The sequence below is a fragment of the Babylonia areolata genome, chromosome 2, assembly GCF_041734735.1.
Source record: "Babylonia areolata isolate BAREFJ2019XMU chromosome 2, ASM4173473v1, whole genome shotgun sequence".
NCBI lineage: Eukaryota > Metazoa > Mollusca > Gastropoda > Neogastropoda > Buccinidae > Babylonia > Babylonia areolata.
Genome location: NC_134877.1, coordinates 21,129,885 through 21,155,536, shown reverse-complemented (window position 1 = coordinate 21,155,536; position 25,652 = coordinate 21,129,885). Strand labels below are relative to the sequence as shown.

Below are 25,652 nucleotides of genomic sequence, written 5' to 3'. Positions count from 1 at the left end.
TTGTTGTTGTTGTTGTTTTTTTAATCATGCTTGCGCAGAAGGTTATTTTCTTTCCAAATGAAGCATATTGAATGATTAAATACTGGTGAGGTTGATAACTACTTCATAATAGCAAAGGTTCTTTTTTTATACATGTAAAAGTCTGGAAAAACCACGAGAAGCAAACAATAAACACAAAAAAGAAAGGCACCAGACATCAGTGTATTTAATTTATTCGTTTATGGCAAAGAAAAAAACGAAAAAAACCAACCTTGTTTGTATAAATATTTAATTTAATCATTTATCATTTTATGGCAAAGAAAAAAAATTTGTGTCGTATACATATTTGATTTAATCATTTATCATTTTATGGCAAAGAAATAAACTTGTTTGGTATACATATTTGATTTGATCATTTATCATTTTATGGCAAAGAGAAAAAAACTTGTTTGGTATACATATTTAATTTAAACATTTATCATTTTATGGCAAAGAGGAGGTTTTGGGAGGGGTGGGGGGGGGGGGGAGAAACAGTATGCTGCTGAGCATCACTGTACTGGGACCTTGTGGTATCACCATGGTGGATGTGGACTGAGCCAGCAGACCCTGAACTCATCATCACACCTGCCTTATTTTCAGTTGTTGGATGCAGCTGCCACTGACCTGCTCCGGTGTGGAGCGCCCTACTCTCCAGGCCATCTTGCAGTATGTATTCCCTCTGTCGGGTCACTGTCCCTTTCCTTCATGATTCAGTGAACAGGTCTTGCATTGATGCAATTTTCAGTCAAAGGAAGGAAAAAGAAAAGAAAAAAAAAAGTTAAATAAGTGTATAACTGGAATTTGTTTCAGAACAGTATCATAGTGGAGTGATGCCCTACAGGTAACGTGTCCGCATAGGAAGTGAGAGAATCTGAGCGCACTGGTTCGAATAACGGCTCAGCCGCCGATATTTTCTCCGCCTCCACTAGACCTTGAGTTGGTGGTCTGGATGCTAGTCATTCAGATGAGTTGATAAACCGAGATCCCATGTGCAGCATGCACTTAGCGCACATTAAAGAACTCACAGCAACAAAAGGGTTGTTCCTGGCAAAATTCTGTAGAAAAATCCACTTCGATAGGAAAAACAAATAAAACTGCACGCAGGAAAAAATACAAAAAAAGGGTGGTGCTGTAGTGTAGCGACGTGCTCTCCCTGGGGAGAGCAGCCCGAGTTTCACACAGAGAAATCTGTTGTGATAAAAAGAAATACAAACACAAATACAAATAAAATAGTACTCCATGAAGAAGAAGGACAGGATAATTCATCAGTTGTATTTTTACTTAGCAGTGTACTCCTGAAGCAGAATTATCTCACTCACTCTCTCTCTCTCTCTCTCTAGATATATATATATATGTATATATATTATCTACACTAATCAGTTATGCACATTTAGCAGTATACTTCCCGAGTAAAAGTATGCATGTAATCTATTCCTTATTTACAGTTTACTTTGTAGATGTGCTGTATGTATATCTTCAAGCTTGTGAATGTCTCTTTGTTTACTTATGTCTCTTTATTTAATGCTTTATTTGTTTGTTTGATTGTTAGTCGATTTCTCAGATACTTTGGTCAATTTATGTAGAAATTACGTCATTCTAAGTTGTATTGTAAATTATGCGAAAGAAATATATATGCTTGCACACATACGCTTCTGCAGACAAACACATGCACATACCCACACGCCCCTTCCTGTACCCTTTGATAAGAAAGACGTGAGTGTGGAAGATGATGAACACAAGCGTTGATGATACTGTTGCAGGCTTACAGTGGTCACAACGAAGCCTTACACGTACTGCTGGGTTACATGATGAACTTGGATGTCAAAGATGCCAATGGTGAGCTCAGCGCAGGATAATACATCACTCTTATCTTTTGCTTGTGATGGCAAAACAGCACTATATACATATGGAGTTGTGAAATTGGTGGTTAGTTGACATTTGTGTCAACCGAAAAATGAGGTTTAAGACTGATGTTACTTTTGTTTAAATTTGTTTTTTGTTTTTATTGGTTGTCTCTTAACTCTTATCTCCATACCATTCTACAAAAAAATTGGGTGACATGTTGCCATGTATCTTGGGTCAGTTGCTTAGCAGCTGAAGTGGGTTGGCATGAACATCTAGTTTTATTTTCTATTTCTTTGTGTCTTGTTGCAGGTTACACACACAGTGACAGAAAAAAAATCATTACATGGTACTTTGTATTATCCTTATAAAAAACCTTAACCATTTACGGAACACAGCATGGTTGTTTGTATACTTCCTGCAGGGCAGGAAAAATGTGTGTGGTGGGTGTATTTTGTCAAAATGCTGTGTCTCTGCACTGGAAGCGTGTGTGTGTGTGTGTGTGTGTGTGCATGCATGCATGCGTGTGCGTGCTTTGTCATTGGCACATTCCATTTGTCTTGTTTGTAAATCTTGATTATAGTGCCCTTAGCTGTTAATTTTTGTAACAATTTTTCACCATATTGATGTTAATTGTTAGTGCTCTGGGCCCCTTGGCAAAGAATGTAGAGCACATTATGAATACCCATTATTATATTAGTATTATTATTAATGAAAGAATATGCAGAAATGGATATAGACAATGGTTTCTGTGTGTCTGTGTCACCTCAGGACGCACCATGCTGGATCTGGCCTGTTTTCGAGGGTGCTCTGACTGTGTGGAGTCTCTGCTGCTCCAGGGAGCGAAGATCATCACTCACGATGATGTGACACGCAGAACACCCCTCCACGCTGCAGGTAATGCAGCCGGCTGAAAGACAGCTCCTCTGTCTGGTCTCCCTCTCTGTCTCTCTCACCTCCCACTGCCCTGTCTCCATCCCTCACTTTGTCTTATATTCTGTTGAACTGTGCTGACGCTTGTAATTTTTTGGTGTTTCTTGTTGTGCAGCCATGAATGGTCACACAAAGTGTCTTCACTTTCTCCTGGAAAGCGCGGAAGATGGCATCATTGTGGACTGCACAGATGCCCATGAAAGGTAAAGTGCTGGTGGTACTTTGTTTTTCTCCTTGTCTTCTTTTGGATTCTCTCACCCCCCCTTGCCCTGCTCTTATAGCTCCTCTGTTCCTTAAAATAACGTGGCACACCATAATGGCCATGTTTGTATATTCACGGTCGCATGGCAGTATTTCACTGTGAACTCATGTTGGTTTGCCCTGAGAGCAGCCTCTAAATGAGTCCCTGCACTGCTTTTCACTTGGATATTTTTGAATAGCTGCTGTAAATTCAGCAGTGATGGAAGAGAGAGAGAGGATGGGGGGTCTGTGTGTGGATCATTTGACAGGGTTGTCCCATCTCCTGAATTTAATATACCAGTTGATTGAAAGCAAGGGGAGTCAGTGACAGGATAAACTGGAAAATTTGAGAAATTTGCGTGAATAAAATGAGAGTCAAGTTTGTGAAATGCCTGAATCTGCCCTCTGACCCAGAAACCCAAACCTACAGTTGTGTCTTAAACCTTTGTCTCTTCCCCATCCTTTGTGCATGGGATACCAGTCCTTTTCTGTTCAGTGCTATGCTGTTGATGCTGTTTTGTGAATAGTGTGTACGATGGCTATACAGTTGTGTTTTATGTTGATGCTGTTTTGTGAATGGTGTGTACGAGGGCTATACAGTTGTGTTTTATGTTGATGCTGTTTTGTGAATGGTGTGTACGAGGGCTATACAGTTGTGTTTTATGTTGATGTGTTTTGTGAATGGTGTGTACGAGGGCTATACAGTTCTGTTTTATGTTGATGTGTTTTGTTTTGTGAATGGTGTATACAGGGGCTATACAGTTCTGTTTTATGTTGATGCTGTTTTGTGAATGGTGTGTGCTATACAGTTCTGTTCCATGTTGATGTTGTTTTGTGAATGGTGTGTACTATACAGTTCTGTTCCATGTTGATGTTGTTTTGTGAATGGTGTGTACTATACAGTTCTGTTCGATGTTGATGTGTTTTGTGAATGGTGTGTACTATACAGTTCTGTTCCATGTTGATGTGTTTTGTGAATGGTGTGTACTATACAGTTCTGTTCCATGTTGATGTGTTTTGTGAATGGTGTGTACTATACAGTTCTGCTCGGTGTTCCCAGGACTCCTCTGATGATGGCGGTGGAGAATGGTCACATTGACAGTTCTGTCTTCCTCATTCGCAACGGTGCTGTTGTCAATGCCAGGGATGTGGACGGCCGCACTGCTCTCCACAGAGCTGTGAGTTTGACCAGTGATAGCATTTTGTTGGTTTCTAGCCAGGGTGACCACAGTCCCGCCTTGGTATGCCACAGTATGCCATGCCATGCCACTTACTGCTTTGTGTTCAAATCCGATGTTTTGGAATGGTGCTGATGGCAGACATGACACCCATTTGTTATCTCCGGAATTCAGCATGTACTGTATTTCTCTTTTTCGTCATAACAGATTGCTCGGTGTGAAATTTGGGCTACTCTCCCCAGGGAGAGCACATCACTACACAGAGAGCACCAACCTCTTTTTCTTTTCTTTTTTTTTTTTTCCCCTGCATGCAGTTTTATTTGTTTTTCCTATTGAAGTGGAATTTTCTACAGAATTTTGCCAGGGACAACCCTTTTGTTGCCTTGGATTCTTTTACGTGCGTTACATGCATGCTGCACACGGGACCTCGGTTTATCGTCTCATCCGAATATTGGCGACTGTACCATGATTTGAACCAGTGTGCTCAGATTCTCTCACTTCCTAGGCGGATGCATTACCTCTAGGCCATCACTCCACTAAAACCTAAAAGCCACTAGAAGAAAACACCTTGTGGCTCCATTTGTCCTCCTACAGTCCTGAGTTCTGAAGCATCCCTGTGATTTGAATGTGTATTTTTCCATGTGTTGTGCCAGTGTTTGTGTGTTTTTCAGTCAACTTGTTGGTCAAGTTTTTCTGTCTAGTCTGGAGTGATGGCCTAGAGATAATGCGTCCACCTAGGAAGCGAGAGAATCTGAACGCACTGGTTTGAATCCCGGCTTAGTTGCCAGTATTTTCTCCCCCTCCACTAGACCTTGAGTGGTGGTCTGGACACTAGTCAAGTTCTGCACTTCATTGCATGTGTGTCTTCATCGTACTGCAGCCATTTGAATTCTTACTCCCATAAACGTTGACAAGTGCAGCTTTTCTTTTTCGGTGATCCAAATAGTGTATGTGTCAAGGTTTGTTCCGGTCTGTGAGTGCAGAATTCCTAAGATGATAGAGACCTGTGTTGAAAGATATGAAAGCAGTTATGAGATTTGTTGATTGATTTTAAGTAGAGGTTTTTTTTGGTTTTTTTGTTGTTGTTTTTTTTAAGTAAATATATTTAGAAGTAGGTAGTGGTAGGTATGAATAAGATAAGATAATGTAACCTGTTCATGCTGCGGCATTGTATCAGCACTTGCTGATCAAAAAAAAAGTGCATACTATTTCATTGTACCAGCATTTGCTGATCAGGAAGAAAGAAAAAAAAGTTGTACGCTTGTTGTCTTCCGAAAGAAGTGCTGTTGCATGATTGTGCTGGTTGCCCCCCCAGGCGGCCAATGGCCATGAGGAGTGTGTGGATGCCCTGATTCATCACGGTGCTGACGTGACCTTGCGCGACAATCGTGGCCGCACGCCACTCCACATGGCCGCCATGTGTGGCCACATCAGTCTCTTCAGCTCCATGATCATGGTAGGTGTGGGCCGGGAGGAGCAGGAAAAGAGGGGAGGGGGTGGAGAGAGGAAGGTTATGCTGCTTCCTGGGGTAGATGAATGATCAGGGTGAAAATATTTTTTAAGAAAGTTGTTTGTATCAAATGGCTGATGCTGTGGCATTCAGAATATTAACGTAATGATAGAAGGGAATTATTAAAAAGTTTTTTTCAGAATATATCTTTTGAAATGTAATTTTCTTGGTGGGTTTATTTCTTATTTTGTTTGCAAAATAAAAGAAAAAGAAAGAAAGAAAGAAAAAGAATCATTCTTTTATTCCATACAGTTCTTATTTGCTGAACTGTTGAGTGTTTCTTGTTGCAGGCTGGTCCATCAGAGAACATGGAAGACGTGAAAGGGTACACTCCTATGCACTATGCCTGTTATAATGGTGGGTGCTTTCCCTCTTGCATATTATCCCGTACTTGTTGTGTATTTGGTGCCATACACCCTCAGATATGCGTTTTTTATTTTTTTTCTGGAAAAGGCATAATGTTACATCTTTTGGGGGTTGGAGGTTGTATAGTTCTGACTGTTCATTACTCAGATTTAAAGAAGAAAAAAAGTTTTGCATTAGAAGAGTTAAATGTGTTTGTGTTTTTCCATGTGTGTTATGTATAAAATTAAACAATAAGACCAGGAGATCAAATATTAACAAATGGTAAAGAGTGGTAACTCTCTTGTGTTATGTGTATGTATGAACAGAATATACATCTGAGTATTTTTCACATACTTGTAGTTCTTTTGTTCACATGCACTGCCCAGTAATACTCTGAACAGGATTTGAATCAAAACAGGCATGGTGTATTCAGTGTTTCAGCATAGCTTTTCATCTTCTCCCCATCTGTTCCCAACAAACTGGACTGTGGTTGTTGAACAGTTGTTGGTTCTTTTGTCTCAGGTCACGATGGTTGTGTAGAGCTTCTGTTGGAGCATGAGCACTTCAAGAAGTTGACAGGCAGTCCCTTCACTCCCCTACATTGTGCTGTGTAAGTAGCTGGGTCTTGGCTTAAAAGCTTGCATGTTGCGTAGAATCTGCGTCTAAACATTTTTGGGATTCGTAATAAATGATGTGCTTCTAATTTACACCTAGATGTTGCGTACTCAAATTTTGAAAATGCTGTTTAAAGACCGGGAATCATGAGATGCAGATTATCTCTCAGTTTAAGAAAATGCTAACAGTCATTTTCAAAACAATTATTGTGAGATTTTCACAAGTAGATATTTAATGTGGAAACATAAGTTTGAAAATAGCAGAAATTATGTGATTCAAAAGATCTGTAAATGTTGAAAGTGCAAAGGGCATTTTAAGAAGAAATATGTTCAAATTTTACAGGCTGATAGCTTTCAGGAAAAAAAAAACAGGGATGTGTGAATTGTACTACTGGAAAAAAAAAAGAGATAATAAACTAAATAACCTCTGTGTGTCCACAGGATAAATGGCAATGACAGTTGTACAGAATTGCTGATTGACAGTCTAGGTGAAGACATTGTCAACAGCCAGGATGCTAAAGGAAGGTGTGTTTAACTATCTGTGGCTGTATCTCTGCTGTCTGCTGTGTCTGTTTCTGGTGTAATGTACGTGCAGTCTTCGTCAGCTTCTCTCGCAGTTGTTGGGTTATTTGGTTTTGAACAAGATTTTTTTTTTCCATTGGGTTTGTCTTCAGTCTTTATTTTAGCCAATTGTCTTTGCTTCCCTTGTTTCACTTTCCATAATAGCTACAGATTCAATGTTATTGTTTATTGTTTTTTTTTTTAAGTCTTTATTAGCCAAGATTTTCTTTTTCTTTTTAGCTAAAGATTTCCGTATATTATTGGCAGTTCTCTCATGAAGGTCATGGATATGCAGTTTTTATCCTCTTCTGGTGGAAGAAGCCACCAGTAAAAGTTTGTTTATATTCATCCGTCAGACAGATTCTTATGTAAATAGTTCCTAGGCCCTCCCCTTCTTGGATAATGATGTTTTGCAAATATTTTTGTGCATATTATGCAAGCATATGAACTCGGCTGTTACACAGTGTCTAATCAAGGAAGAGACATGATTTGTTTACCCCCAAAATAGTCAAAGTCAGCCTCGTGCTGTTCCAGGAGTCCAATCCATGCGGCATCCTTTTCGGACCAAGGGGAGTCACTCCAGTTGCTGCTGAGTCATCACGCTGCTGTGAACGTGGCGGACCAACAAGGGAGGACACCCCTCATGTATGCTGCTGCCAATGGAAACGTCACTGCTGTCGGTCAGTGCAGGGCCCAGAAAGATCATTTGTATTCTGTTGGGAGGACAATTTTTGCACACAGAAGGGTGCAATATAAGGTGTATTGATTGTTAAGCACTTATGCAGCGTGTGAAAACTGTGACACTCTTATTGATTGTTAAGCACTTATGCAGTGTGTGAAAACTGTGACTCTTATTGATTGTTAAGCACTTATGCAGTGTGTGAAAACTGTGACTCTTATTGATTGTTAAGCACTTATGCAATGTGTGAAAACTGTGACTCTTATTGATTGTTAAGCACTTATGCAGTGTGTGAAAACTGTGACTCTTATTGATTGTTAAGCACTTATGCAATGTGTGAAAACTGTGACTCTTATTGATTGTCAAGCACTTATGCAGTGTGTGATAACTGTGACACTCTTATTGATTGTTAAGCACTTATGCAGTGTGTGAAAACTGTGACTCTTATTGATTGTTAAGCACTTATGCAATGTGTGAAAACTGTGACTCTTATTGATTGTTAAGCACTTATGCAATGTGTGAAAACTGTGACTCTTATTGATTGTCAAGCACTTATGCAGTGTGTGAAAACTGTGACTCTCCTATTATTTCTCATGGAGTATGTGTTGATAGAAGAAATGGAAATAGGCTTCTTTTCTTTTTTTTAAGATAAAACCTGGAAACTTAACATCTGTTCAAGCAGATAATTTCAGTGTGTCTGATTTGTTTTTATTTTGTTTGTTCTCAGAACTGTTGCTGGAAAATGGCAGTGACTTAACTGTCTCTGACAATGACAGAAATTCACCACTTCATCATGCATGTTTACATGTGAGTACAGCTTTTTGGGGTGATCTTTATTTAACAGTAATGTGAGTGAGAGGGGGGGAAATGTTATCAAGAATCTTACACTGCTTTGATTTTAACTTGTTGAGGTATCATTGCTTATGAAACTTTTAATTTTTTTTTTAAAGTTAACATTGTCACAGTGACTTATAAACAGTTTAGATTTGTTTGAGTTATCTGCATGAATGCGTTTCAATGCTTGAAATGTTTGTTTTTTCAGAGTCGTGAAGATATAGCCTTGTTGTTACTGGACAAAATAGATGATAGCTTGACGGTGAACTTGGCCAACACGCAACTTAAAACGTGAGTCTCCGTTGTTAACGTATTACTTGATTTAGATTCTTGTCACTTTAATGCTTAATTAACCACCTGTCATTATTGTCCATTTATGTGCTTTAAAATTTAGAAAACTAGACAAGAAATACTTGTTTCATTCTTGATGTGTGTCTGTAAACAAAGTAAGTTTATGTAATCATTTACTCTATGTGTTTGTTTGTGTGTGTCAGTGTGTGTGTGTGTGTGTGTGTGTGTGTGTGTGTGTGTGCTTGTTTCCATGGAAATGCTCAGAATGGTATTTTCCCAGTCACAGTGTAGTAACAGAATCAACCGTTGGCATGCCATGGAATTGTTTTTCGTCTGCCTCTGACAAATGAGTTGTGTGTGTCAGTGGACAAATGGTGGTGTGGTTTGTGTTGGTGCAGTCCTCTTCACATAGCTGCCAAGAATGGACTGGTGCCGGTGGTGCAAGACCTCATTGGAAAAGGAGCCAGTGTCATAGCCCTGGATGAAAATGGTAAGGCTGACCTGTGTTTGCACGGGAAAAGAAAGCTTACTGTGCAGTATTTGAACAAGAAACACACAAAAAAAAGATAAAAAGAAGAAAAAATGCAATGATAAAATAAAAGAAATATCTCAACTTTCAGTCAATAGACCTTTTTCAAGGATGAATGATGTAATGTGAAAATTGACATTTGAAGTTAGACATGTATTTATGTGTTGTATATTTTCTTTCTCCCCTTCTCTCTCTCTCTCTGTGTCTCTCTCTCTCAGTGTTTTCGACCATATGTTCATATGTCTGTCTGACTTGGAGATGAGATTATTCCGTAAATGTACAGGAATCAATGAATCTGCCCAGCCACAGGGGTCAATCCTGAGATTTGTGTAAATCTGTTTAGAAAATCAAGGGGTATATGTATGTGTGTGATAGGTTCATTTTCCGTTGATCATTCTCTACGTCGATCTGTATTCACAAGCGGTTTAGATTCTTATTTGGTTCAAAAAGCGGTGAACTGTATACTTGAGAAAAACCCTTTGAAAACACCACTAATCATCATACTTTTCTCCACGTTGTACACATGGATTTGAAACGGAAATACTCTTTTGAAAGCGTCAGTCCATGTTCCATTTGTAAATTCTGTATTGGAGAAACATTGAGAGGAGAGTGACTTGTCAGAGTGCCTAATTTGAAGTCAGGTTTCTTGTCATTTGAAGCCAAGCCCACAGATGTGAAAATGCCGATAATGACAGAAGGCGATTCCGCCATTGCACGTGTTGATGCCACTATGATTGAAAAACAAGTGGAACACGTACTCACACAGATGTGTGCATGCACACACACATGCACACACACACACGCTCACACACACACACAGACACACACACACACACACACACACACACACACACATATGCTACAACAGAGTTGCATTGAAAACACTACACACGCATGCACACACGTTCTCTCTCTCACACACATATGCACATGCAGACACACTTGTACACACACACACACACACGTGCACGCACACACTTACACAGAGTTAAATTGAACAGAGACACACGCACGCATACACACACACATACACTCACAATCACACACACACACACACACACACACACACACGCACGCACATTTGCGTTGAGAATCGTACTCACACACAAAGTTAGAATGAGTTACTTTCACACTATTGCAATTCTTGAAAGCGTATGGCAGTGGTTTTATTAGTTTATTTGTATCTGAATATTTATAGATATCGCCAAATCCTTGATTCATCATGTCCCTTTTGAACACTTCTTTGATGAAATTTTCTATTATCAGTTGCAGGAGAGCCTTCCAAATGCCTTTTAAACCATATTCCTGATTCAGTTTCAGGGGTGACGCCCCCACTGTAATTCCAATGGGGCCTTGTGCTTGTATCCTGCCATTTAGGCATATTTTTCAATGCAGTTCTTTTTAAAATGGTGTTTGGTTTAAAGGGACTTTGCCCCCATATCCCCATCATAGGCAACATTTAATGCAGCCCCCACCCCCACCTGTTGCAGTAGATTTCAGAATTGTAGAATCTTATCTCTGCTGACAGTTGCACACTTACAGCATGAGCTCCACTTACTCAGGTGAGTGCAGAAAAGATGATGAGACGTGAAGGTACCATCCCATGTGCTAGTTTGATACATTCAGTTTGGTGTGAATAAGTCAGTGTGTGTCTGAGAGCAGTGTAAGTCATGTTTGTAACAGTTAATAAGCCATTGATGAAACAATGGAGGGAGATATATATAGCTTCTTCAGCTTGACTTGGCAGCAGTGGCAGGGTTGTTTGCTGTGTGTTGCAGGTCACACCCCTGCCCTCTCCTGTGCCCCCAACATGCCAGTGGCTGACTGCCTTGCCATTATACTGGCACACATGCCTTTCTCTGCCTCGCCAAACAACAACATCATCGTGCGTGCTCGACAGACAGAAGCACACATAGCTGGTTTCGGTGAGTCACCTTGACGCACTCTCTCTCCCGTTCAGAATAAACCAGGCATGAGAAGTGTCAGACTTTTTTTTCTTTTTTTTTTACCAATGTCTGCCACTCCTGGGCAGTGGTCCACCCATCATGGCTTTCCAGACATCTGTAATGAGTTCTTCCTGTGTGGTACCTCCTTGTGATATGTGTGTCTGGTCATGTTTCCCACAGGCTGTGTGATGTTTGTTCATCTCCAGTGTGTCATCCCCAGTGTCTCTCTTCATAATCTCCTCTGCAGGAAAGTGGTTAGTTATATGCCAGAGGGCTTTGTTATTGGTAGTATGCAGCCAGTGGATCTGGTGACCATGAGACAGCTGTTGATGGATGTCTGCAGTTTGTTGATGGTTTTGCTGTTGTCTACCATGTCCCTGCACCATAGAGTAGGACTTCCTTGATGCTGGTGTTTGACAGTCCTGTCTTGGTTCGCTCTGACAAGTTCATGTAGCTCCAGATGTTGTTTAACTGCAAAAATGTAGCTCTCACTTTGTCGATTCTGCCTCATACTTCGCTGATTGTTGATCTTGTGCCAGCATCTGTGGCACCCTGCCTGTCAGTGACTCTTGGCCAGGTAAGTGGAGGTCCACCTGTACAACCAGTCAGACTGGTTAGGTGGTGGTGGTGGTCTTGAGGTCGTGGGGTTTGTTCAGTGCCAGTTTGTGCAGTGGTGGCTGCAGATTGTTCATCTTCTCTCGTATCCATGTGGGGCAGCAGAGACAGATCACCTGTAAAGTCCATGCATACAAGTTGTCCGCCAAATGCCATTTCTCATCTGTGCTGTGGATGTCGTCATGATCTAGTCAGATGCCAGAAGGAAAAGAGAAACAGGTGCCATGGACCCCACGCTCATCAGCAAGCTGATCACTTTCTGTTGTTCATTTCCTTGTACAAGATCTGGATAATAGTAACAGTTGTAGCACCGTGGTATTGAAGAAGAGTCCCAGGGTCTCACAGCCTGCATTGTCAAATGTCTTTTCAATAAAATTGATAAGAGAGGAACTCTGTTCCACAGACTGGTCAACAGTGGTGTGTAGCATTGTGATCCAGTCCATGCTTGAGTTGTCTTTGTGAAAGACGGCTTGTTTGTCTCACAGCTGAGTGTCTGCTTTGTTTCTTCTTCTGTACATCATTGTTCTGTTGACCACAGTGGGTGAGGCGGTCATTCAAATCATGAGATATCTTGACATTGATCTGATAGATGTTCTTCAGTGTCCTCCAGAAGTCTCTGATGTGTGTGACGTCTGGCAAACCTTGTTTGGAAAATGAATTCTTTGATGAGTTTATTATGACACAGAAATAAAGTCATTCCACAGCTGCACTCCTCAATTGTTCAGTTTGAAAATAATGTTTTGTGAACAAAGTCCCTGTTCTGAAATTGTCCAGATGGGTTGAGCTAAGCCTTTAGCTAGAATGTTCGACAAACATCTTCTCCTTTTTTGTCTTCTTTTTTTTCAGCCTTCCTGAACCCAGAATTTATCATAGTTCTGACAGCTTTGATGCCTGACAGTATTAATGAACATGTTACAGAGCAAAGCACAACAGTTGATTGAAAAAACGCATGCCTTTCTGCACTGACCCAGGCAGCAAAAGTCACAGACAGAGAAACGTGCATAAAGTATTATGTCCCTTCCCCCACTACCTCACACAGCAACATGTGGAAAACACTGTGAGTGTTGCATGATTTTCTACACTGCTCACTCCACAAAAAGAAATGTCCAGTGAGCTTTGCATGCCTTTGTACAAAACTCCACACAGCAGCAGACATGCACAGACATGCAGTAAATATTGCACGCCTTTCTGTTCTTCCTTGAAAAATAAAGAAACCGATTCTGTGAATTTTGCATGTCTTCCTGCACAGTTTCACCCGGCAACAGAAAGAGAGGCAGTAAGTATAGCATGTTGTTTCTTGCTACCCTTGATAACTGCAGAAAGAGACATTGCAAGTTTTGCATGCTTTTTTGTTTTTTGGGGTTTTTTTTTTTCTACTAATTCCACAGAGCATACAGGAAGCATGGCATGCCTCTCAGCACAACTGCATAACCTTACAGAGAAACATGCAGTGAGACTGAAGTGTGTCTCCACTTGCACATGTTGACAGACTACAGAATTTTCACTTCTTCCTAGCTTTTCCATCTATATTCAAAGTTTTCCTTTCACTGACCTCAGTCTGGATGTGGTGCATCAGTTAACTCTCTTTGGACGGCCAGTCTTCTCCGTTTCTTTCCCCCACAGGGACCCCATCTGATGTCAGGTGGGTGTCTGAATTGCCCAGCCTGTAGCTTTTGTTTCATCCACCTCTTTACTTTTACAACTTTCCGCTTCTAACATGTCAGCTGCAATGAAACGCTGTCATCGTAGTCTCTTTTGTTGTTTGTTCAGAAAGAGTTAAACTTGACAGAATGTTCATTTCATTACACATACTTTACCGTAACCCACTGCTGCAGACTCCAGCAGGTCTGTAAGTTTTCAGACCTTTTTGCCTCTGTGGAGCAGGGTAGTGAGTGCTCTTCTTCTTCTTCGTTTGTTGGCTGCAACTCCCACGTTCACTCGTATGTACACAAGTGAGCTTTTACTTGTATGACCGCTTTTACCCCGCCATGTAGGCAGCCATGCTTCTTTTTCAGGGGTGTGCATGCTGGGTATGTTCTTGTTTCCATAACCCACCAAATGCTGACATGGATTTCAGGATCTTTAATGTGTGTACTTGATCATCTGCTTGCATATACATACGAAGGGGGTTCGGCACTAGCAGGTCTGCACATATGTTGACCCGGGAGATCAGAAAAATCTCCATCCTTTACCCACCATGCGGGTCGAACACGGGACCCTTTGATTGAAAGTCCAATGTTTTAACCATTCAGCTGTTGCGCCTGTCAGTGAGTGCTCTAACTGGTATGAGCTCTTGCAGATAGATGTCACTTCCCTGTGCCCAGCTCTGATTGTCACGTCAGAAAGGAGGGGATTTCTCCAGCCTGGGATGGAAAGTCACAACTGTGACCTGTACGTGTTCCAGTGGAGACAGGGAAACCTTTCCCGTTTGAATTTCCCCAGGTCTAACCACCATCGGAGGCCCCTCTTCATTGGCCTGCATAAAGCGAGAGTGATTGAAATTCTCTGTGATAATATAGACAGTGACCCAGTGAGGAGGAAACGACACATGGTTCATTTGGCTTGAAATCATAAATCACCCCACAAGCACCCTCCCTTAAAGGGATTTGGTAAATAACGGAATTCTATTTGCCTGGGAATTTTCACAACGACAACAACAACAAGAAAAGCTGGGTACGTATAGAAACAAAAACAATTCTGGAGTAATTTATCAACCGACAGAGGCAAAAGTATATATTTTCTGAAGGAAAATGAATGGACAAAATGGAAATGCTGGTTGTTTTGTGTGTCACCAAGAAGTGGTACTCCATAACCAGTCAGCAGAATGCTGAAAACAAAGCATGCTTCTTTGGGCTCTATATTTAAACCAAGGGTATTTTATCTTGCAGTAAAGTAGAACACTGTTACTGATTTTTCTTATAATTGCACACACACACACACACACACACACACACAGAGAGAGAGAGAAAAGCATGCTTCATCAGCACAGTCGCAAACAACAAGCAAATGACGCACTCTGGCTTTCAGCAGCATCTGTAATTGATGCCGTGACCTTCATCTTGAGTGCCAACATTTTGGAAGAGGCTTCTTAACTTTTCTTTATGGACTCTGTGAATTAGGAGATTTCATGGTCCTCATATAATAATTACAGTGAATTCTGATTTTTCTGTTTCGGTGATGGTTTGCTCGTTTCAAAGTTACTTGTGAATTTCACAAGGACGGTCATGAATACTTTCATTGCATCCAGTACACACATGTCATGTGCCTTATTGAAGGTTTTGTTTTTTGTTGTTGTTTTTTTAAATAATTCAGGGCTCACATACAGGGGAACTGTCTTATTATTTGTGCATTCGATTTTTGCTCATTGGTTGTTATATATCACATCCACATTTCAGTCATACCACTCTTTGTCAATGAAACTAAAGCATGTCTGAGCTTTGGGTTATGCTTCCTGATTGCTTTCCAAGGAACAAGGACAACTGTGACATTAAGCTTCAGATTTGTAATCCTTGCTTGTTTCATGCTTGTTGCACACTTTGATATTGCAAAAACATGATTTGAATGCTGTTTATAGCTTTTTCTTTTTCAACCATTGTTGGTCATGGTTTTTGAGAATGACTGATATCCTGTTGTTCTTTCAGTGCAGTGGAACATGTCCCAGGCAAACTGATTATAACTGATTCTGTCTGTCTGTTTTTGACAGGCATTCAAGCCACTCTTAACTGGTATGTTGGGCAGATATTATAGGGGAAAATATTTTAAAAACAACAAACAAAATAAGAATTATTTCTCTCAGTCAGACACAGCTTATGTTTGACAGATGTACATGTTACAGGTCATTTTTGAACGTGCAGGCCAGCAGTAAAACTGTACGCTCTCAGCAGAACCATACACATGATCTTTCTCTGCTTCATCTTTGTGTATGATAATGTTCAAGTTCTTTTATCAGTTACAGTATTGAATGTGTGTGTAAGTACATATGCATTCTGTTGATGTAGGTGCATACATGTACACCGCTACATGTGCACGTGTGTTTGCGTTATCTCCCCAGGAACGACTCGCACGATGGAGGGTTCGGATGTGGTGGTAGGCAGCCCGGCCAGCAGTCTACAGGACAACAAGGACCAGTCAGGATCCTACCAGAGCTCGGACTCTGAATTCTACTGACCATAGCTCACCACCTAGAACTAGGCCTTTTTTTTTTCCTTTTTTTTTTTTTTTAACTCTTCCGCTATAGAACTAGACATTTCAGAGTTTTAACAGGGAAGAAAACGGATGTGGCTTGATTTTAAATAGGAAATGGATGTGGACTGCTGTGGTTAGGTGTGCACGTGCGCATGTGGGTGGTTTTTTTTTTCATTTTTTGTTGTTGTTTTTGCGCTGTTTGATTAACAACCATCAGGGAATCTGGCCCGCTGTGTCAACTTTCCTGGTCTTTCTCTTTTAATACTCAGAGCAGAAAGTTGTCAGTAGTCAACCAGACCTTTCTTCTTTTCTTTTCTTTTTTTCTTTTTTCTTTTATTTTTCTTTTACTTTATTATTTTTATTTTTTTTATAACAACTGTGATTCATTAATGAGGTAAGGAGGGAAACCCATGTGACAGAAACTTGGTGGTTTCTACCTTTCGTCATTCACCGGGCAAGCACTTGCTATGCATTCACTGAAGAGCATGCTTCACAGTGATGGCCTTGATTTTTCTGTCTGATGAAATGCACCATGGAATCAAACTCATCAACTCTCGTCATGCCTGTTGAGGACAGTGCATCCATCGCTTGGTCATGTTGGCAACATGTACGTTTTTGATCTTTGGCGACATGTACGTTTTTGATCTATCTTGTCCCTGCTGTGTGTGTGCTTGCAGTAGAAGTGAAAAACCACTTGTTAAATGAGGTCAACTGCTTCCACCTGTTCTTTCCATCAACTTTGACAATGAAACATGTCTTTGGTTTATGCAAATTGTATAGCAACTTTGCCCATGTGGTTTTTCGGTGTGTTTTTTTTAATTTTTATTTTTTATTGATTTCGATTCATTGTTTTCCACCTGATTAATGTCTCGCAGATTTTCGTAAATATGCCTCGCCCCTCTCCCCCCTCCCCCACTCCCTATCCCCCACAATGCAAGGAATGTCTTGCTTGGAAATAAATGAGGAAAGAGAGAGTGAGGAAGGGCAAGGCACATTGATGTGTTGTAAAGCTATTCTCTGAAGTCTGTGTCTGCGTGTAAAAGGGAAAGGGCGGTGGTTACACGGCCCTGTGACCCGTGGTTTGTCGCCAGCACAAACAATACTCTGAATGAGAATTCCATGACCTGTTGCTCACCGTGTACTTCAAGAAGGGCTGGAACATGTAATCAGCAAAGAAAATTCATACATCTGTGTAACATTGGGAAATGTATTCAGACTGAACACAACAATGACATACTGTTCGAGAGAGAGAGAGAGAGAATATGTTGAGTTGTATCAGTTGGTCATTTGGTTGGTTGATGTGGGTTTTTTTTATGTGTGTTCTGAAATGTCTTTTATTTTGTGATGTGTCTCTGCTTACTGACAATGTGATTTTGTTATTTTGGTGTGATGCCAGTCTCCGTATGTATATCTAGAGGTTGTATATTTTCTGCTTACTGTGTAGTATCCTAAAAAGATCATCATATTAAAGCTTTGGGGCAAAAAATGAGTCAAAAGATTTTCAAGGTGTAAGTTTTATCCTCCCATTTTTTTTGTTTTAACCCAAAGGAAAGAGACGAATGACATCATATTTTGTTGTATTACCAGTTCGTGTGTGAGGCTGGAAGCTCTGTAAGTTTGTATGATATTAGCTGATATTATGTTGTTGTTGTTTTTTACTTTTTACCCGGAAAGTGTGAATGGAATGACATTGTCTGATTACCAGTAATTTTTTGTACATCTTTGTGACTAAGAGAGAATGCATTAGCAAGTATATAAGTGATACAAATGTGATTAAAACTGGATTTAGAGACACAGTAGTTGTAAAAATATTGATATTGTTTATAAAAGCTTTGTCTTGTGATACTGGAGTGTCTGTGAGAAAGTGAACAGAGATATAATAGCCACCGTGTTTGGCAATGATGTTGATCACGTACTGTGTAAAAGAGTGCAGAAAAACGGGTAAATTATATCTCTTCATTAAAATAAACAGATTCTTACTCCCTCCTTATTCAGCCATTTCTCCCTGTCCCCTCCACCCGCATTCACTACTCTCATTTTTTTCCCTCTCTCTCCCCCTCACTGTGTTTTTTTCTCGCAAGACAAAGACGTGTCTTAACAATATGCATACTTATTTATTGACTGTCTCTCTTCCTATTGACCACCACCCCTCCCCCTTTGTCCCCCACCCCCACCCCATCTCTTCTCCTGTTTCTGTCTCGTGTCTTTTCTTCTAATCTCCCAGCCGTAGTGTTGTTACAAAATCATATTGTCATTTTGGGTACTTTACTTCAGCCCTTTCCATCTAGCAGTTCTGTCAGATACCTTCTTTCCTTTTTTTCATTAACTTCCCAGTATTGTGTATGCAAGATATCATGCTGAAGTTGAGGCAATCTCGAAAAACAACCACTCTTTCAGAATGGTAGTGTTGAGAATTTATTACATAGGTAATGAATCTCAAATAATGATACATAATCCATTTCGCTTACAAGAGAATGTGAAAAGCATTTGGCTCTTGTCCACTGGCGTTTTCCATATCGAGAGTGTGTTTGTGCATTTTGTTTCGTTTTTGATTGGAGGGATTATATGAATTTTGTAGCATTTCTAAGTGACCTACATAATAATCATATTGATAGGCAAGTGTTTTTCATCCATGAATCTCCTTTTTGCTCTTTTCTTCAAAGATGTCGTCACACTTAAAAAAGCAGTCATATTCTTCTTTTAGGCAAGACCAAGACTAATATATATTTTTTTTTTTTCTAAAAAGGGGAAAGAGCAATTGACATGTAGGAATAATAGAACAGATTGGGGGAGGAGTTTTTGGGGGGTGGGGGGGGGGAGAGAAGTGTACCTGAGAATCTGTGTCAGTTCTGTACAATCATTTAGCCCTATGTTGTAGCCAAGAGACTTCAACAGATATAAATGGGAAAGCAGTAGCAGAGCCATAACGGACGTTATCAGTGGTGGATTAATGTTCAAAGCATCCACTGAGAATGTAAAAGGGCTTTGCGTTGGCAAAGTTGCTTACCTGAGCTAGACCTTGAGCAGTCAGTGGTCTGGATGCAAATCTTCTGGATGAGATGATGTATTGTGGTTTTGTCAGCAACATGCACTCAGCTTACACACACACAGAGACACTCGCACTCACACTCACACTCTCTCTCACACACACACACACACACAGACACAGACACACATTATGGCATTAAGTGTCTGATTTGAAGCAAAATCTTTATTGTGCAGAATCTGTAACATTACTTTTTGTGTTTCCATATCTGGGTTGGTAAAAAAAAAAAATAGAAAAGAAAAAAAAAGAAAGATAATAATAATGATAATGATAAGTAACTTTAAGTGATCAACATTAATGCAGAATCTAGGATAGAGCTGCATTCTGCAACAAAATATTAAGTTTTGGGGGACAATATTCTAATTAAAAGAGCAAAACAAAAAAACACTAGCTTGTGGTTAGGTCCAAATGTGTACATACATAAATACATTTGCAAATTAAAAAAAAATTAAAAAGAAAGAAAGAAAGAAAGAAAAATATTGATGTTGCTGTACTGTTATAGAGCATCCTGAATTTCGCATTGAGAAATCTGTTGACAAAAAAAATGTGCAATACACCTGCAAAAACCCCTACTCCCCATTCCTCCCCCCCCCCCCCCCCCCCCTGCCAACCCCAAGAAAGCAACTAGACTTGTTTCATGATTGTGAGAAAGCACTTACGAGTTACATACAGAAGGAAGATTGATTGGAAAAAAAATTGACAGAGGTTGGGGATATTGAGGTGTGTGTGTAAGTGCGTGTGTGTTTTAGTCTGTTGCTTTTAAAAAAAAATAATGACAAAAGTCTGCAAATGACAGTCATAAGCATTGCAATTATTTATATATTGGAAAAGAAGATGTTTTGTTTAGAAGGGAAATGTGGATTTGTGTGTGTAAGTCATGAAATGTCAAGAATCTTGTTCTTCTTCTTTTTCAAAGTAAATGTTTGGTGTTTTTTGCAAGCACACACACCGTTACACTGGACTAGCTTACAGAACTCACCAGCTTAATAGGGGTTTTAGATCACTGCCACAATTCTCATTCCTTAGAATAGTTGGGTTGGGTTTTTTTTAATTTTTTTTAATATATATATATATGTATACATGTGACAAAATTTTCTGCTGTTTATCTTTTTACTACTGTTTCTTGCCTCACATGTCACACAGTAACTTAATGATCTCTGGTTTGTGTGTTTGAAGTTTTATTGTAAATTTCTTCAGCCTATATGTTTGCTGACACGGACATCAGGGCTTTGGCGTAACTGTTGTAACTGTAACACGCGGAAGCTGTGCGAATGTGAAACACCAGACATGAAATTTGTGATTTATACTGATTAAACAATAACTTTTTAAAACTTATCTTGTAAATGTTTTTGATTTTATGGTATTGAGAGTATGAGTGATAGAGAGAATACTGTTTTATACACAATGAATGGCACGAAAAGAGAGAGAGGGAGAGAGAGCATTTCATAGCATGTATTGATAGTTATCAGGTTCACCAAAGAAACCGGTGTTTTATCACCTCTTACATATGGTTCTTTTATTTTTTTTTCATGTCTTTTTATCTTTTCTTTCCAGTTTCTTCCTTCTGCTCTCCCCCCCCCCTCCCCCAGACATGGACTTTGCATTTAAGAATAAGAGCAGTCTCATATCAGTGAGTTTTTTGTTTGGGTTTTTTGTTTTGTTTTGTTTTTTCATGTTGAAGGTGCTAAACCATCTCTCCTGTCTAGTTCATTCAGTCTCCTGTTCAGTCCAAACTATTTTTATCTCAAAGGTTTATGAGTGAGAGATGATTCTTGATTCTAAATGAAAACTGTGTATGCATGCATAATGAATTGATTCTACTTCCAGTAGAAAGTGCACTTTGACGTTGCAAGACCCACAATCAAATGGCTAAAACAGATACATGTGTAGAACTGATACTTGCCTTCCCCCCCTCCACACCCTTTCCCGCCGCCTCCTCCTCACACTTTGAATGTTTCCATGTCAGGCTGTGTGTCAGAAAGCTCAGGTCTTAAATGTGTGTTGTGGAACTGGATCCAGACTGTTGAAGTGTCGACAGACAGTATGTGGATGCCTTGATACAATCCTGCTTTGATCAGTTTTGTATTGGTGCTATGAAGAACAGGCCTTAACCCCCCTTGCTACATGTATTCACATCCCGGCTTCTCTGCACCATGTGAATTTGTGTGTGTACTTTTTCTGCTGTTCACAGCTGCGTCTCGTTCACCTAATGGATTTTATGTGTGTCTATGTTAATGATTTTTGTGTGTTTCATTGTTTTACTTTTCCAGATAACAAGGTTCTTTGTTGCACAAGATAAACACAGCGTTTTGTCAGGGTGTAGCTTTGAGCATTGATGTTATTTTCAGAGCAGTGAGAATGGTCATTGTTACGTGATTGCATTTATTGCCCCACCTTTCCTACATAGATGATAGAAAAGATGATAGATGATGGAAAAGGATGATAACGAGTAGATTTCATCACTGACTGATCCATCTGACTTTTTCCTTCAAATAGTGCTGTTGAAGAAAGAATTCAAATATTGGACAACATGAAGCTCGTTAGCATAATATTACATGTCTGGTTTCAGATTTTTATCAATATTACTACTGTTGTGACTTTAATTTGTTTTGTTGTTTGTTGGGGTTTTTTTGTGGGGGATTGGGGGGGGGAAGGTGGGATGGGGGAGGGGGGTCTCTGTCTTCCTAGCCATGCTATTCCAGAAATTCATGACATGTCCTTCAGATGCAGTGCATAATATTATTTTCCATCGTAGCAGACTGATCTTTCCTTTCCCTCTCCCTGCCCTGTTGCTGTGTGAAAATTCATTCAGATTGGCGCTGCTCTTCCTGGGGAAACTCCTATTTAGTTTTACAAGACCACACCACCCTAACCTCCCTTCTTTTTATTTTTCTGATTGTTTGAGCATGTTTCTGAGTGCTGGTTTTGTGGTGCAGCTGTCTTGTTAATGCATGTAGTGAGCAAGGTGTGCTCAGCATACATGGCCTCTCTCATCGTACAATTATCCCCACCACACACAAAAATAGAATTATTACTCATTATTTTGGATGGAGAATATATGTTGTGGTGGTGGTGTTATTATTTTCATTGTTCTTGCTTTAGCAGCTTCTGTTACAAGCCGTTGCTTCGATTTTCTATATTGTGTTTGAAATGAAACGCCTTCAGTTGAAGGTCAGTAATATGCAGTTTACTTTCTTTTCCTGCGTGGTTCAGGTATCTTTCATGGGAGAAGAGATTTTTTGTTGTTGTTGGTATACACATCTGTACATATTATTCTGTTGAGAGAGTTTACTATTGTGTTGTTACCTCTAGTCGTGTGAAGTAGAACACAGTAGCCTCAGTTTTTCTTTTTTGTTGTTGTATTTTTGGTTTGTTTTCAGAGCGGTGGTGCAAATTTTATTTTTGTACGCTGTTCGATGAGCAATGATTCAAACGTTTTTTTTTCCTTCAGATAAAAAGCTTATGTTTTCCTGGTCCTGTTTTAGACTGTTAAGTCTTGCAGTACACTGGCTTAATGCAAAGGTTCGTATAAACATCTAAGTATCAAGAGAATGGGCATTTCATTGTCATTTAATTGTTATGAAGTCAATAGCTTTTTCTGTCATCCTCATAAAGACATAATTTGTAGCCCTGGATAGTGTTTTATAGATTGGATTTTTCGACTTACAGGGTAAATTTAAACCTTTTCTTATGCTAAAAGTTATTGTTTGAAAACAGTGTTTGAGAAACATGGTAATGATTTGTAGGAGTTAAAATCTACTCAATATTAAAGGGAATATGAAGTGGTTTGGCTTTATGGCTTCCATAAATACTTTATGGCTGCTCATCCATTAGTTTTTAGACACTTATAGCTGCTCATCCAATACTTTTAAAGCATATATATTACAAATGCAAAAGAAACAAAAACAAAAAAAAAGAAGGATTAAATGTTACACTTTGAGTAGTCATGGAAGCCGCCATTTTGAAAACATGTTGTGATGTCACAAGTTCAGAGACTTACTTTTACTTTTGTCTGACTTAATAAGATTGAAACAAATTCGTTAAAATATACTGTCCAAGAACTTTACAAAAGAAGGAAAAAAAATGTGCAAAGAATGAGTTGGAATGGATTTTGGTTAGTTCCATATAATTTGGAACCCGAGTTTTTTGGGAGAAAAGTTCAAACAAGCTGTTGAAATAGTCAACACAGACAGATCAAAGTTGTCGGTGCTGCTGTGGAAACTGTATGTTTGCCAACTCAGTCATGCCCAAAGAAAGCACGTGTTGCAGAGTCTGCTGCTAACAGCCTTTGAAAACAATGATTGTGATGGGCCTGCAGTTTGAATCACAGAACATCCATTGCTTCCCACAGTTGTTATAAACTGAGCAGTCCTGGAAGATGACATGGTGCACAGTCAATGTGATGTCACAACTGACCTTTCTCTGCCTTCTTTCTGAAGAACCAAGGCCAATATGTGACGCCCTGTGTTGCACCAGGCTAATAGTTCAAATCAAAATAATTGCTTTAGTGTGCAGATATGTTCACTTTAGTGCATGGTTCTGAAATTATTTACCCATTTGCAAGGTTTATAGAGCATGATGCTATTTCACTTCAAGTCTGCTTTAAACTGAGCAATATAATTGACCCCACTAGTGGCATCTTGTCCCATACATGTATATTCATGAACAGCATACACTGGTGAATAGAAACTGCTAAACCTAAGTTGATAGCTGTCTAAGTAAAAACAAAAACACGAATAAAGGCTGCTGTGTTGGGGGAAAAACTGTCAACTGAGACTGCTATGCCAGAATATATAATCAAATGGAATACTACAGAAAATATGTAGAGACTGCTAAAGAGACACGTTGAAAAAATTGTAAATAGTCACTTCTAAACGAGAACATTTTATTTGACGGAAACAAAGGATATTGAAGAAACTGAAAATAGAGACTGCTAAACACATATAATAAGCATAATTTTACCAAGGGCATACTGCAGAAAATGTTACTGACTGCTAAACAGAAACATTAAACAAAACATATGCTTTTTTTTTTTTTTTTTTTTTTTTTTTGAGCAAAGTGTGGGTGTTGCTCTGAGGCTGTAGCAGTACAGGATTATTGCTGGACAGTTTTTCCAGAAACTCGAGCAGAGAATTTGTGTACCTGATTTCTAGTTAGGAAAACAAACTGAATAACTGGTGCCAGTTTGGACAACTGATGCAGCTTTTGCCATTCAGTTTCCCTTGCTGCTAGCAACTTAACACACAGTTTAGCTGACAGGATTTTGTTTTCTTTCAAAAATTGGTCAGCTATTTTTTTTCAAGCGGTTGACATTCATGACTTCAAATTTTGTTCCCATCTGCTGGAAGTTCACGCAAGTGGTTTCTTTGTTCATTTACACTTTTCTGTGATGTGCGTGGATACTACGGTGAAATGTGAAATGGAGCCTGACTTTTCATTCAGTGCTGTGAAGAAGTGGATCAAGAAAGTAGAAACAGTGATGAAAGCAACAGACTTCACAAAGTGCAGAAGAGTTGATTATGGAAACCCTTCCCCTTCACTTCCACATGACAGGAGAGTAAAGTATGTGTTAAAGTGGGGAGTATTTATTTGTCTGTGTGTGATGGGTGATGAATGTTTGTTTCTGGTTTTTACTTTTGCTGACTGGATTTATTTTGTATCTGGTCATCTCCATTTAAGTTCCTATTACCCTCATTTCACATCTGGGGATCCTTTGATCCTGATTTTTTTTTTATCTTGAAGCCTGAAAGCAAGATAAAGACTGCTTTCATACTAAGAGAATAACATTATAAATAATATGAAGGATTTTAAATTGATGACATGGAGGTATATTGGTGAAAGCTAACAGATACTTAGCCCACTTTACACTTGGAAGTACAGTATTATATAAGCAAAAATTACACAGTGGATGAAAAGGGGGTGGGGATCTTTTTTTCAAGCGTCTTGCTCAGTTTGTATGGCTGTGGTCACACTAAGCCCAGTCTGTTTCTGATAGCATTTTGCTGAGAATTGTTCACATGTCATTTTGGGCTTTCCTGTCATGTATGCTGGTGGTAAGGGATGACACTGGCCACCAGCCATCTCCAGCCAGCAACAGTCAGCTTTTTGACTTGTGACATGCACACTAATGAGATGAATGGCTGGTCCAAGGGATGGAACTTTTTAATGATAGAGCATCGTGAATCCCAATATTTGTTTCTTCCATCTGGAGAGCTCTGTATTGTTTTAAACTGACAGCAACTGGCTGAAGTTTGTTGCTGTGTCAGGCTGACAGCAACTGGCTGAA

At 39.6% G+C, this 25,652-nt stretch overlaps 1 protein-coding gene across 5 annotated transcripts in view; it reads left to right on the top strand.

Annotated features, from left to right (window-relative positions):
• The window catches only part of LOC143299064 (uncharacterized), a 60,664-nt gene extending 39,967 nt beyond the window's left edge, over nt 1-20,697 (top strand). For 3 of the 5 annotated variants that reach the window (XM_076612167.1, XM_076612174.1, XM_076612189.1), the window contains 16 exons: nt 619-684; nt 1,779-1,854; nt 2,632-2,757; nt 2,909-2,996; nt 4,094-4,211; nt 5,527-5,667; nt 6,012-6,078; nt 6,589-6,676; nt 7,122-7,205; nt 7,776-7,921; nt 8,648-8,727; nt 8,963-9,045; nt 9,444-9,535; nt 11,353-11,499; nt 13,385-13,411; nt 16,187-20,697. In XM_076612167.1, coding sequence (XP_076468282.1) covers nt 619-684; nt 1,779-1,854; nt 2,632-2,757; nt 2,909-2,996; nt 4,094-4,211; nt 5,527-5,667; nt 6,012-6,078; nt 6,589-6,676; nt 7,122-7,205; nt 7,776-7,921; nt 8,648-8,727; nt 8,963-9,045; nt 9,444-9,535; nt 11,353-11,499; nt 13,385-13,411; nt 16,187-16,302 — 1,545 coding nt within the window. In that variant the 3' untranslated portion in view covers nt 16,303-20,697. The remainder of the gene's footprint in view (nt 1-618; nt 685-1,778; nt 1,855-2,631; nt 2,758-2,908; nt 2,997-4,093; nt 4,212-5,526; nt 5,668-6,011; nt 6,079-6,588; nt 6,677-7,121; nt 7,206-7,775; nt 7,922-8,647; nt 8,728-8,962; nt 9,046-9,443; nt 9,536-11,352; nt 11,500-13,384; nt 13,412-16,186) is intronic. The other 2 variants (XM_076612182.1, XM_076612198.1) reach the window with 1 other exon arrangement.
• Nucleotides 20,698-25,652: the final 4,955 nt, after the last annotated feature.